The sequence below is a fragment of the Loxodonta africana genome, chromosome 10 (genome assembly GCF_030014295.1).
Source record: "Loxodonta africana isolate mLoxAfr1 chromosome 10, mLoxAfr1.hap2, whole genome shotgun sequence".
Lineage (NCBI taxonomy): Eukaryota > Metazoa > Chordata > Mammalia > Proboscidea > Elephantidae > Loxodonta > Loxodonta africana.
In genome coordinates, this window is record NC_087351.1 from 48,690,275 (window position 1) to 48,705,209 (window position 14,935).

At 39.8% G+C, this 14,935-nt stretch overlaps 1 protein-coding gene across 1 annotated transcript in view; it reads right to left on the reverse strand.

Annotated features, from left to right (window-relative positions):
* Positions 1-14,935, reverse strand: part of SLC25A21 (solute carrier family 25 member 21) — a 162,822-nt gene that overhangs the window by 60,894 nt on the left and 86,993 nt on the right. Inside the window, exon 2 of the mRNA XM_003408461.3 lies at positions 7,254-7,320. Coding sequence (XP_003408509.3) covers positions 7,254-7,320 — 67 coding nt within the window. The remainder of the gene's footprint in view (positions 1-7,253; positions 7,321-14,935) is intronic.

The following is a 14,935-nucleotide window of genomic DNA, read 5'->3' on the forward strand; positions in this document are numbered from 1 at the left end:
TTCTGGCAGTTCCCTGTTGATATGCTGCAGCAGCTGTCTTTGAATGATCTTCAGCAAAATTTTGCTTGCGTGTGATATTAATGATATTGTTCTATAATTTCCACATTCAGTTGGATCACCTTTCTTGGGAATAGGCATAAATATGGATCTCTTCCAGTCAGTTGACCAGGAGCTGTCTTCCATGTTTCTTGGCATAGATGAGTGAGCACCTCCAGCGCTGCATCCATTTGTTGAAATATCTCAGTTGATATCCCATCAATTCCTGAAGCCTTGCTTTTCGCCAATGCCTTCAGAGCATCTTGGGCTTCTTCCTTCAGTACCATCGGTTACCTCTTGAAATGGGTGAACATTGACTAATTCTTTTTGGCATAATGACTGTGTATTCCTTCCATCTTCTTTTGATGCATCCTGTGTCGTTTAATATTTTCCCCATAGAATCCTTCACTATTGCAACTCGAGGCTTGAGTTTTTTCTTCAGTTCTTTCAGCTTGAGAAACGCCGAGCATGTTCTTCACTTTTGGTTTTCCATCTCCAGCTCTTTGCACATGTCATTATAGTACTTCACTTTGTCTCCTTGAGCCGCCCTTTGAAATCTTCTATTCAGTTCTTTTACTGAATGTGTCTGTCAGTTTGTCGTACTGTGGGAGCTTGCGTGTTGCTGTGATGCTGGAAGCTATGCCACCAGTTTTCAGATACCAGCAGAGTCACCCATGGAGGACAGGTTTCAGCTGAGCTTACAGACTAAGACAGACTAGGAAGGAGGACATGGCGGTCTACTTCTGAAAAGCTTTAGCCAGTGAAAACCTTATGAATAGTGGTGGAACATTGTCTGATATAGTGCTGGAAGATGAGCCCCCAGGTTGGAAGTCACTCAAAAGATGACTGGGGAAGAACTGCCTCCACAAAGCAGAGTCAATCTTAATGACATGGGTGGAGTAAAGCTTTCAGGATCTTCATTTACTGATGTGACATGACTCAGAATGAGAAGAAACAGCTGCAAACATTCATTAATAATCAGAACCTGGAATGTATGAAGTATGAATCTAGGAAAATTGGAAATCGTCAAAAATGAAATGGAAAGCATAAACATCGATATCCTAGGCTTTAGTGAGCTGAAATGGACTGGCACTGGCCATTTTGAATTGGCCACTCATATAGTCTACTATGCTGGGAATGACAGCTTGAAGAGGAATGGTGTTGCATTCATTGTTAAAAAGGGAATTTCAAGATCTATCCTGAAGTACATCGCTGTCAGTGATAGGATAATATCCATATGCCTACAAGGAAGACAAGTTAATATGACTATTATTCAAATTACTGCACCAACCACTAAGGCCAAAGGTGAAGAAATAGAATATTTTTTTTCTCAGCTGCCGCAGTCTGAAATTGATCGAACATGCAATCAAGGTGCAGTGATAATTACTGGTGATTGGAAAGTGAAAGTTGGAAACAAAGAAAAAGGATCAGTAGTTGGAAAATATGGCCTTGGTGATAGAAACAATGCCGGAGATTGAATGATAGAATTTTGCAAGACCAACAACTTCTTCATTGCAAATACCTTCTTTCACCAACATAAACGGCAACTATACATATGGACCTTGCCAGATGGAACACACAGAAATCAAATTGACTACATCTGTGGAAAGAGATGATGGAAAAGCTCAATATCATCAGTCAGAACAAGGCCAGGGGCCGACTGTGGAACAGACCATCAATTGTTCATATGCAAGTTCAAGCTGAAACTGAAGAAAATCAGAGCAAGCCCACGAGAGCCAAAATATGACCTTGAGTATATCCCACTTGAATTTAGGGGCCATCTGAAGAATAGATTTGATGCATTAAACAGCAGTGACTGAAGACTAGATGAGTTGTGGAATGACATCAAGGACATCATCCATGAAGAAAGCAAGAAGTCATTGAAAAGACAGGAAAGAAAGAAAAGACCAAGATGGATGTCAGAGGAGACTCTGATGAGATATGTACTAGAAACCATTAACCATGGAAGTAAAAGTGTTATCATTTTAGGTTTTAAAGATAATTTATTTTTCTTCTATCCTTATGATCATAATCATCGCTATTCTTTGACAATCACCTTGCTGAGATTTTGAAGTGAGCAGTCCTGGGTCTGAATCCTGGCTATGATACTTAGCTGTGAAAGCATGGGAAAGTAACCTAAACTTTCTGACTTCCCAAAACATAAAACTTACTTTTTGGAGTTGTTACTAAATAAGATAATTTAAGTAAGATTGCCTGGCACATGGAAGACTTCCAGTAAATCTTAGTTTCCATCCCCTTCTTCACTTTAGTTGCTAAGGGAACCATAGATGCCTTGGTTATTTGTACCACTTGTGAGAGCCTACTGTGGCCTAGGAAACATGCTAAGACCTTTGCATGTGCTACTGCATTTAATCCATACAACAACATCATCAGGTAAGACGTTATAGTACAATCATGATTGCCAATTTGTAGATGTATATCCTGTAGCTAGTGAGTGGAAAGATTGGGATTTCCCTCTAACTCCAAAGCTTGTGTATATTCCTAACTACTATACTATACTGTACTGTACTGTACTACACTACACTACACTATACTATACTAGGAACTCTGTACTGTACTAGGAGCCCTGGTGGCACAGTTTAAGAAGTCAGCTGCTAACCAAAATGTCAGCAGTTGGAATCCACCGGCAGCTCTTTGGAAACCCTGTGGGGCAGTTCTACTCTGTCGTATAGGGTTGCTATGAGTCAGAACTGACTCTATGGCAATGGGTTTTTTTTTTTTGGTTTTTTATACTATACTGTACTATACTATACTAGAAACCCTGGTGGTGTAGTGGTTAGTGCTACAGCTGCTAACCAAAAGGCTGGCAGGTCAAATCCACCAGGCGCTCCTTGGAAACTCTATGGGGCATTTCTACTCTGTCCTATAGGGTCGATATGGGTCAGAATCGACTCTACAACAAAGGGTAAAAAAAAAAAGGGTACTATAGTATACTATAGGATACTTATTCATTGCTAAACTGTGACTGCTAGTGGTTCAGGAAGAGATTCTCTGCCTTAGGGGTTTTCTTGCTGCTGGGGGACAGGGTCTTCTTGCCTCCTCTGACACCTGGAATAGCCACACAGACCCTGGAAATCCTGGAGTGCCTCAAGGCAGAGAATTTCAAACTTTTTTTGAACACAATCTACAGCAAAAAATATTTACCCACCATACTCATAACACACACACACACACACACACACACGCACGTTAGTAAGGTCAACACGTAATTAAGTTATTTACTACCCAAAGTATGACTAATGAGTTTTGAAAACATTCATATTTAATCAAGGTTTTTGGAACTTGGACATAAAATTCAAAATCCAATTAACTCTGCTATATTGTTAAACCCTGGTGGTGTAGCGGTTAAGAGCTACGGCTGCTAACCAAAGGCTCGGCAGTTCGAAACCACCAGATGATCCTTGGAAACCCTATAGGACACTTCTACTCTGTCCTCTAGGGTCGCTATGAGTCAAAATCTACTTGACTGCAGTGGGTATGTTGTTGCTGTATACAGTCAAGTTGATTCTGATTCATAGCGACCCTATATGACAGAGTAGAACTGCCCCCATAAGGTTTCCTATGTTGTAATCTTTATAGGAGCAGACTGCCAGGTTTTTCTCCCATGGAATGGCTGGTGGGTTTGAACTGCTAACCTTTTGGTTATCAGCTGAATTCTTAACTGCTGCGCCACCAGGGCTCCATAACTACGCTATATAGGACTTATATCTTAGAATGTAGACAGTGGTAGTCTGGCTGCATTTGTCCCAGGGAGAGGGGGCTGGATCTGGAGGACAGGGCACTGTGGTCCCTGGAGAAGTATAACAAAATTGTGGTAGGGCAGGGGAAGGTCAGTACATTTTGTCATAGTCTGGGTGAACCAGCTCTCCTAACTGCTTTTCCCTTTGCTTTCAGTCCATGCTCACTAAGCAATCTTCTGATGATTAATCTGACCGTAAGAATACTCAGGAGAAAGATGTGGCAGTCTGTGTGTTCTGGGATGCCATTAAATTATGGGCGAAGAGTCGATCCATTTGGGTCTTGATTTTTAACAAGTTTAACTTGAGTAGTGCTCAGTCTAGGGCTGATTATTTCCCACTAATTTTTTTTTTTTTTAATGAGACAGGATTTTTCTGAGTACCCTTCCCAGTGCTCTGTGAATTTTGAGGTTTCCCAGTTTGGCTGGTGAGAACAAGTGCTACTCCCAGGCCTGCGTGAGTGCAGAGCACCATTTCCTCTAATCCTTTTGGGTGGTTCTTTCCCTGGCCTCTGTAGCTTCCTCACCTGCATGCACTGCCCAGTACTCAGCTGAATACTTGAGGGGCTGCAGATTTCTGGTGTTTTTTCTCTTTGTCATTCTCTCAGGTACTCTGTCCTGTGAACTCTAGCTGCTTTGGTCTCTGCAGACTCTCAGCCCTGTCTCAATTCAGGGGGTTTACTGGGTTCTGTCTGCCTGAATCCCCTTCCCTTCCAGGGTGCCTGGAATTTCTCTCAAGGCAGTTAAAGTGGGGCAATCCTAGGACTTATCTCATTTGTTCCTGGTTCTCAGATAGTGTTATCCTTTGTTGCCTGATGTCCAGTGTCTTGAATACCATCACATCATACATTTTGTTCATTTTTGTTGTTGTTGTTTCAAGCGGGAGAGTAAATCTGGTCCCCGTTACTCTATCCGGGCTGGAAGTAGAGGTCTTTGGTCTTCCAGATTCTCCAATGTGGAAATTTGGGGGAATAGGACAGGAATGTCTTCTGTTATAACTTAGTGAATTTTCTTTGTTTCTCTCTATATATGTTTTGTTTATTCATTTAATATGAATTGAACATCTACTATGAGTTGTTGTTAGGTGCTGTCGAGTGGGCTCCGACTCACAGCCACCCTATGTACAACAGAAAAAAAACACTGACCTGGTCCTGCGCCGTCCTCTCAATGGCTGTTATGGTTGAGCCCATTGTTGCATACACTGTGTCAATCCATCACTTTGAGGGTCTTCCTCCTTTTCACTGATCCTATATTTTACCAGTATGATGGTCCCTCCTGATAACATGTCCAAAGTACTATGATAGTTCTAGGGATCTAGGGACATAGTAATGAACAAATAGCCTTCACAACTTACCATCTCTCATGACTTTAGTTAGCATTATGGAGTCCTTGAAAATCTGAACATGGAAAATGCTGTGTCTACACCTATAAAGCTCAAGACTAGACTCTGAAACCTGGAATATGGTGACTCCTATCTCCGAGGTCCAGTTGCTCTGTTTCTGAAGTCCTTTTTTTTTTTTTTTTTTGCTAACTGCAATACTACCTTAATTTGCAAAGGGAAAAATTTCATTTATTTAGCATTGGTAAGCCTTATTATTTTAATGATGAATCTCATTTCAAAGAATAGAGCACAGAAAAACTTAAAATTGCTTCTGATTATAGTAATGATGTAACTAAAATGTGAGTAACATGGAAGATACACACACACACACACACACACACACACAGTCTCTGAAGTAAACTTTGAGGACATACGATGAAGCAGTTTATGATGTATGAAATCATTACCATCAGGTGATCGCTTTCCTTACGGATCCTAAGATAAATACCTATAAAATGAATGTTTTCAGAAGTTGTGTCGAAAAACTAGTGTTATCCATCTGGCAAAGATACACTTAACTCCAAGTTATACTTAAAAAGCCAAAGTACTTACCATATGTCTCAATAATTTTAAGGTAAAATCTACTTGAAACAAGATGTCTGGGATACATACACTATATCCAGTTGCCCAAAAGTTCATCTGTTAACCATTGTTCTGGCAGAGAACATTGCTTTTTTACAAGTAGAGACTAACTCAGTTTTGTAAAGCTCAACTTTTTTTTTTTCTTTTTCATAAAAGAGTGTTCAACATTGATAAAACCTAATCCTTTTAAAGTTTAAATTGTCTCCAATACGTGGTATTATGGAAAAAAATTCCAGGGAAAACTTTAATTATAATTTACTTACGAATGTAAAACACTGAACAAATGAATATATCATTTCATGGAGACAAAGTGACTTTCCTTTTAGGCAGGAACTCTGCTCTGTTTGTTTACTTGGGCAATCTTTTATCAAGTGAAGCCATTTCATAATTCAATTCAGCCCTTTTGTGTACTCTGGTGAACTTTTTCCAGATTCTCCACGGCGATTCAGATCCTTATAATGAAATTTGTATTGAAGTAATAATACAAAATCACAAAAGCTACAGCAACAGAGAAGATGAATTTATAAAGTATGTTTTTAAGCTTTGTTTTCTGAAATTGAGACTCGAACCAGGTCCAAGTCCTTGACATAATGTAAAAGTTTGGTGTTTGTGTAGGTACGGTGGTTATTTTATAATTTTTAACTTAGTCACTGAGTAAAATTATGTAAGCGGCCCCTTCTTACCTTCCGAGAATATTGGGGATACAATTGAGTAATGCATGTGAACAAAAGCTTTATGTTATTAGTCGGAAAGGAATTCTTTAAGTCTTTCTTATCAGTATTATGGAAAGACAAAGCCATATTTGGTCATGTCTGTGGTGTGGGAGAGACTGGTAAGAGTCACTGTTACCAATTCTTTTGTCTCAGAAGACATACGAAAAAAGTGATCAAATTTAGTTCTTTCTTTCCTGAAGGTCCTGCCAGATCCCTTTGTTCCTATCCAGATACTGAGCCAACAAGTATACATAAATCTCCACAGTTATATGGTTAAAAGGATGGAAATCCAGGTAGTGGAAGTAATAATATCGTAAGACCCAGAATAAAGGATTTTTAACAGAAGAGACCAAGAGATAAAATGAAGTTAGTAGGCAAATAAATGTGTTATATAAGAATCATATCCAGTGAAATCTAGTGTATTTGATCACTTTGTTTGTAAGATGCTGGGAATGATTTGGGAGAAGTATTTTTCTACCTTTCTTCTCCCTTTCTCTTTTAAATATAATTATTGCTCCAAAGGAAAATTTCTAAATTTCTTTGAGAAAATGTCCAAGCTATTCTGTGGCTGCTGTGGTTTGATTACATGAATTTCATTCACTACTATGTTTTTTGTTTAATTTTCCCATTAGAAAGAGAATGCCTTTACCTGAAAAAAACAAACTCACAGTATATGCTTACTTGAGAGATTGACCAAGCCTAATAATAGTAAAAATTACACTATAATTTCTAAATTAAGTTTTTTAGCTTATTTTCACTTGATGGGAAGGTAGGCAATACTTACCTTCACTGCCCTTTTTGGTGTTTCAGCCATAATGGGTGGCAGAATTCCCTTGTAAAAGCCGAACAGCCTATTGGAGAAATAATTTTACACAAGGATAAGTAAGGGTGATTCTGTCATTGCTAATGGATAAAGCAACAAATCCTAAAGTGTTCCCAATTATTCAATGTAGTATACAAATCATCAAGTCTTTCTTGTTTTAATTCTAAGGTAGAGAAATGATGAATTCTGCGTTTATTTGAATTATGATATTCAGAAGATAAATAAATGATACTGAGGCTAGAGTCCTTTAAGTAAGGTGCTAAACACAACCATGAATTGTACCTTAAAGATGAAGTTGACCCTCCTGACACTAAGAAATTTGTTTTCTCAATTATACAGTACCCATAACATATTGCGTCAATTCTGACTCATAGCAACCCTATAGGACAGAGTAGAATTGCCTCATACAGTTTCCAAGAAACACCTGGTGGATTTGAACTGCCGACATTTTGGTTAGCAGACGTAGCTCTTAACCACTGTGCAACCAGGGTTTTCAACTGTATAGTAGGTAGCTTCAAGCTACCTGTTGTTGTTGGGTTGAGTTGGCCTCCCACTCATGGCTACTCCATTCACAATGGAACAAAATGCTGCCTGATTCTGTGACACACTCATGATGGTTGGGGATCAGACCGTTGTGATCCACAGGGTTTTCATTGGCTATAAATCAAACCTGGGTCTCCCACATGGGAGGAGAGAATTCTACCACTGACCCACTAATGCCTCACTCAAACTATCTTCAGGCCCGCATTTACTTCCTTGTGGTAACCAAATGAGGTTAAAGTTATACCTCAGCCCACTAGATTAAAATCTTCTGAGGCTAACGAGGTGATGAAATCCTAAATTTTAGTTGTATTAAAACAAAGAAATTAATAAGCTCTATAGCAACATTGCCAGGGTTCCCAGCCTTTCCCTCAAATAGTTACAATTTTTTAACTTCCTTGAAGGAAGAGGAAGAAGGTCATGGAGGGTTGGTTACAAAGATGTATGTTGCTAAGAGAGGAAATGTCAACCTCCCTGCCTGATAGGCAATCTCACGGGACGTGGAGGCAGCTATTGTTGCCAGTGTCAAGGGTCTGTGGTCATACATTCAGAAGTTTTTGGGAGAAAACCCAAAAAGGAGTGGAACGTGCATATGATAAGATTTATAAAAGCTATCGCTTATTTCTAATTTGGAGCCCTGGTGGTGAAGTGGTTAAGAGCTCAGCTACTAACCAAAAGGTCAGCAGGTCAAATCTACCAGCCACTCCTTGGAAACTCTACGGGCAGTTCTACTCTGTCCTATAGGGTGGTTAAGAGTTGGGATCAAGTCGGCGGCAATGGGTTTGGTTTTTTGGTTTTATTTCTAATTACATTTTAGTTTTCAAAACTGCAAATTTCTCTACCCTGAAATCTTCATATGCGTGCCATATCCTCACTTTAAACCTGAAAATATATAAATAGAAAAAATACATCACATTATTTTCTGAGGTAATTAGTTTTCCTAGTAAGCCTGTAAGTGGCTACAGATAAGGGCAGGCCTCAACTTGCCCTATTTTCAGATACCCATGTATCATGGCCCCTACATGTATGAGATGTTTGTTGTACTGTGGGGGCCTGTGAGTTGCTATGACGCTGGACGCTATGCCACCGGTATTCAGATACCGGCTGGGTCACCCATGGAGGACAGGTTTCAGCTGAGCTTCCAGACTAAGACAGACTAGGAAGGAGGACCTGGCAGTCTACTTCTGAAAAGCATTAGCCAGTGAAAACCTTATGAATAGCAGTGGAACACTGTCTGATATAGTGCTGAAAGATGAGCCCCCAGGTTGGAAGGCACTCAAAAGATGACTGGGGAAGAGCTGTCTCCTCAAAGTAGAGTTGACCCTAATGACGTGGATGGAGTAAAGCTTTCAGGACCTTCATTTGCTGATGTGGCATGACTCAAAATGAGAAGCAGCAGCTGCAAAAATTCATTAATAATCAGAACCTGGAATGTACGAAGTAGGAAAATTGGAAATCATCAAAAATGAAATGGAAAGCATGAAAATCGATATCCTAGGCATTAGAGATGAAATGGACTGGTATTGGCCGTTTTGAGTCAGACAATTATATAGTCTACTATGCCAGGAATATTTGACAGTGTTGCATTCATTGTCAAAAAAAGCATTTCAAGATCTATCCTGAAGTACAACGCTGTCAGTGATAGGATAATATCCGTATGCCTACAAGGAAGATGAGTTAATATGACTATTATTCAAATTTACGTACCAACCGCTAAGGCCAAAGATGAAGAAATAGAATATTTTTATTAGCTGCTGCAGTCTGAAATTGATCAAACATGCAATCAGGATGCAATGATAATTATTGCTGATTGGAATGCGAAAGTTGGAAATGAAGAAGAATCAGTAGTTGAAAATATGGCCTTGGTGATAGAAACGATGCCAAAGGTTGAATGATAGAATTTTGCAAGACCAATGACTTCCTCACTGCAAATACCTTCTTTCACCAACATAAATGGTGACTATACACATGGACCTCACCAGATGGAACACACAGGAATCAAATTGACTACACCTGTGGAAAGAGATGATGGAAAAGCTCAATATCATCAGTCAGAACAAGGCCAGGGGCTGACTGTGGAACAGACCGTCAATTGCTCATATGCAAGTTCAGGTTGAAACTGAAGGAAATCAGAGCAAGTCCACGAGAGCCAAAATATGACCTTAAGTATATCCCACCTGAATTTAGAGACCACCTGAAGACTAGATTTGATGTATTGAACACTAGTGCCCGACGACCAGATGAGTTGTGGAATGACATCAAGGACATCATCCATGAAGAAAGCAAGAGGTCATTGAAAAGACAGGAAGGAAAGAAAAGACCAAGATGGATGTCAGAGGAGACTCTGAAACTTGCTCATGAATATCAAGCAGCTAAAGCAAAAGGAAGAAACAGTGAAGTAAAAGAACCAAACAGAAGATTTCAAAGGGCGGATCGTGAAGACAAAGTAAAGTATTATAATGACATGTGCAAAGAGCTGGAGATAGGAAGCCAAAAGGGAAGGACGTGCTCAGTGTTTCTCAAGCTGAAAGAACTGAAGAAAAAATTCAAGCCTCAAGTTTCAATAGTGAACAATTCTATAGGGAAAATATTAAACAATGCAGGAAGCATCAAAAGAAGATGGAAGGAATATACAGAGTCATTATGCTAAAAAGAATTAGTTGATATTCAACCATTAAAGAGGTAGCATACGATCACGAACCAATGGTACTGAAGGAAGAATTCCAAGCTGCTCTGAAGGCCTTGGAGAAAAACAAGACTCCAGGAATTGACGGAATTTCAATTGAGATATTTCAACAAACAGATGGCAGCGCTGGATGTGCTCACTCGTCTATGCCAAGAAACATGGAAGACAGCTCCTGGTCAACTGACTGGAAGAGATCCATATTTATGCCTATTCCCAAGAAAGGTGATCCAACTGAATGTGGAAATTATAGAACAATATCATTAATATCACATGCAAGCAAAATTTTGCTGAAGATCATTCAAAGACAGCTGCTGCAGCATATCGACAGGGAACTGCCAGAAATTCAGGCCAGTTTCAGAAGAGGATGTGAAACCAGGGATATCATTGCTGATGTCAGATGGATCCTGGCTGAAAGCAGAGAATACCAGAAGGATGTTTACCTCTGTTTTATTGACTATGCAAAGACATTCAACTGTGTGGATCATAACAAACTATGGATAACATTGTGAAGAATGGGAATTTCAGAACACTTAATTGCGCTCATGAGGAAACTTTACAGAGAGCAAGAGGCAGTTGTTCGGATAGAACAATGGGGTACTGATTGGTTTAAAGTCAGGAAAGGTATGCGTCAGGGTTGTATTCTTTCACCATACCTATTCAATGTGTATGCTGAGCAAATAATACAAGAAGCTGGACTATATGAAAAAGAACGAGGCATCAGGATTGGAGGAAGACTCATTAACAACGTGCGCTATGCAGATGACACAAACTTGCTTGCTTAATGAAGATCAAAGACCACAGCCTTCAGTATGGATTGCACCTCAACATAAAATAAAAATCCTCACACCTGGACCAATGAGCAACATCATGATAAACGGTGAAAAGATTAAAGTTGTCAAGGATTTCATTTCACTTGGATCCACAATCAACAGCCATGGAAGCAGCAGTCAAGAAATCAAACTAAGCATTGCACTGGGTAAATCTGCTGCAGAGGACCTCTTTAAAGTGTTGAAAAGCAGGGATGTCACCTTGAAGACTAAGGTGCGCCTGACCCAAGCCATGGTATTTTCAATTGCATCATATGCATGTGAAAGCTGGACAATGAATAAGGAAGACTGAAGAAGAAGTTACGCCTTTGAATTGTGGTGTTGGTGAAGAATATTAAGTATACCATGGACTGCCAAAAGAACGAACAAATCTGTCTTGGAAAAGTACAACCAGAATGCTCCTTAGAAGCAAGGATGGTGAGACTTCATCTTACGTACTTTGGACAGGTTGTCAGGAGGGATCAGTCCCTGGAGAAGGACACCATGCTTGGCAAAGTACAGAGTCAATGGAAAAGAGGAAGACCCTCAATGAGGTAGATTGACACAGTGGCTGCAACAATGAGCTCAAGCATAAAAACGACTGTAAGGATGGCAAAGGATCGGGCACTGTTTCGTTCTGTTGTGCACAGGGTCACTATGAGTCGGAACCAACTTGAAGGCATCTTACAACAACAACAGCATGTATCATGGGGCTGGAGGCTTTCTGATGTCTCTGCAAGCTTCACTCCAACTCCTTTAAATTGGGTTCTGCTTTTAGCTGCGCTTCTGGAACAAGAAAGCTAGAGCTTATCCAGATTAACTCACTGTGCCATGCTTGGATTCACTGGCTTACACGGTACCCTTCAGTGAGGTGAGCAAAGGGCATATCTTACAGCTTCAAAATTGTTAGCTCCTAGAAGGAAGGGATGGAAATCCTGGTGGCGTAGTGGTTAAGAGCTATGGCTGCTGACCAAAAGCTCAGCAGTTTGAATCCACCAGGCACTCTTTGGAAACCCTATGGAGCAATTCTTCTCTGTCCTATAGGGTCACTATGGGTCCGAATAGACTGGATAGCAACGGGTTAGAGGGCAGGATACTGTTTACATCTGGAACCCCTTAGGGCGTTTACCTCAGAGCCATTTGTGTGGTGTGTGTGTGTGCATGCACACGCATAACCAGGACGCAAATATTTGCTAAGTATATGGATTTCGTGAAGTGGAAGAGAGGAATCGAATGGAGTAAGCCCTGATAAGGGCTTTTGACTTAAGATAGTGCTAACATTATGACTAGGAAGTAAAGTAGGCATGCTATTTGAAGAACTCTGGGAATAAATTCTCCCTTCCTCCTTCCCATTCCAATTTCAACTACTGATTCTTGAAATTCTCCCATCAACACTAATTTCCTCTAAACACTCAAAAAATGTAAATACCAACATTTTTTTATCATTTAAATTTCAGTATAAATTATTTTATCTTTTTCAGCAGGAGGCTGAGCTAAGAATAGGTTTGGTCTTCCCCAAAGGTAAATGTGATTATCATGATGTTGCTCAATGGTCCAGTTGTGGGGATTTTTGTTTTCTTTATGTTGAGGTGCAAGCCACACTGAAGGTCATGGTTTTGGTCTTCCCAAAAGGTAAATGTGATTTTCTTGAGTAAATATTCTATATGTATTAAAAGAGGTTATAGTTCTGTTTTTTTTCTGTGCTCATCTTTCCACATCTGGAAGATTATGCCTGGTTGTGGGAAGCAAAATTGAGAGGGGCATTTAACGAAAGCTTTTTTTTTAAAGGGAGTGTTCAGGTTAATAGAGGGACCTGATATTCCATAAAACCCCATAAAAGAAAAAAAACAGTTATAGGAAGAACAGTTGCTTAGCCTGGAAAAGATCTTAGGGAGAGACATGATGAACATGTTGGATCTCTTGAAGGATGAGCATGTAAGAGAGAGATTAGACTTTTCTGTTTGTTTCCAGGTGGTACAGCTAGGACCAACAGGTGGAAACAACAAGGAAAGACATATTTTTTGGCCCAGTAGGAGCTTAATACAAGGAGGGTATTCTAATAGTTAGAACTATCTAAAGATAGAATGGACTCTCCTAAAAAGTAGTAAGTTTCTCTTTATGGCCTTTTTTCCAAGCAATCTTGAATGGCCCTTGGTCATGGATGCCAGAGATTGGATATACACAGCAATGGATAGACTTGATTGCCCTCAAGGTTGGTCTATTTCAACCTCAGATTTGGTTATTCTAATAAAAAGAAGAAGACCTGAGTAAGTGCTTTTCTAAAGAGACAAACTCTGCCTTTCTTCAAGTTTTTGCCTAAAGTATAGCACTGGTTATCTGGAAGAGAACTAAAGTCTTACAAGTAACACAGAAGGTCTTCATTTTATAAGTGATGGGAGAAAATATTAAAAAGAAGTGTAAGGCAGGAGGGAAGAGAGAAGTAGCTGAGAGAACCATAAGGTCCAACCTGAAAAGAGCTGGGAGGTCCAGAGCCCTCTCCTTCATGTTGGCCCTGCTTCCTTGATGCTCCCTCCCTCTCTGCTTTCTGCTTGGCTCCTTTCATGTGCAATCATACTCTCCACTACCACCCCCACCCATATCACTGTCCTGAGCTTTCTCAACAGGGAATGAACAGTTTTAAATGGAAATTCTCGAGGACCACAGGCAGTCTTTGCTGGCAAATGCAAAGCTAGAACTATTTCCTTACATTGTTTTCACTGATTCTTATGGTGTATTCATGTAATAGTGGACATCTATGGAGTGGGAAGTAACTCTCATTGAGTCAGTCCACCTTGGGTTGACACAATAGCCAAAACAATGGACTCAAACATATCAATGATCATGAAGATGGCAGAGACTAGGCAATGTTCAATTCTGTTATGTACAAGGTTAAAGCTCTAGGATATACCATAGGTATCCATGCTTTCTATCACCTGGAGAAAGCCAGTCTGCAGTGATAAAAGAGAAGGAAACTACCATTCAGGGAAACAAAGAAGCAAGACGGAGAAGTCCTGGTGCCATTTGGGATCCTCGTTCCAGGTTTTCTTTAAGCCTCACTGTATCTAGATCCTTCCTGAACATTGCTTATTTCACTTTACATTTGATTCTGTTAGATATCCAGTAACATTTCCAATAAATTCCCTCATTTACTTAAGTTTGAGTTGGTTTTATTACTTACAGTCCTGAGTCCTGGATCCAGAAAGTAAATCTTGGGACCCCTACAGCCACAGTGGCTGTGGCAGTACCTCTTTGCCATGCATGTCTTTTCAACTGAAGAGACTTTTGTCAGTTAAGATTGGTCCTGGGGCCAATCAGAATGGTTAACACCAAAATGTGAGCAAGAGAATGGGAGCCAGAGCTAAAGCTGATGAGCTATTTTTCTGACTTGATTAGAAAATGATTGAAAATTTTCATATTGTAAAGTATGATATACAGATTCTAAAAAAAACAAAAAGGAATTGTAATGTTTTAGAAGGGAAATTCTTTTCTCTTCTGAAGAACTTATGTTTATATCCACACGCACCGTTAATTTTGTCAACTTTTTCTGCCTTCAGATAGCTTACCAGAGCATTGAACAGGGAAGTTTAGAGACTTCCTGACATGCATATCAA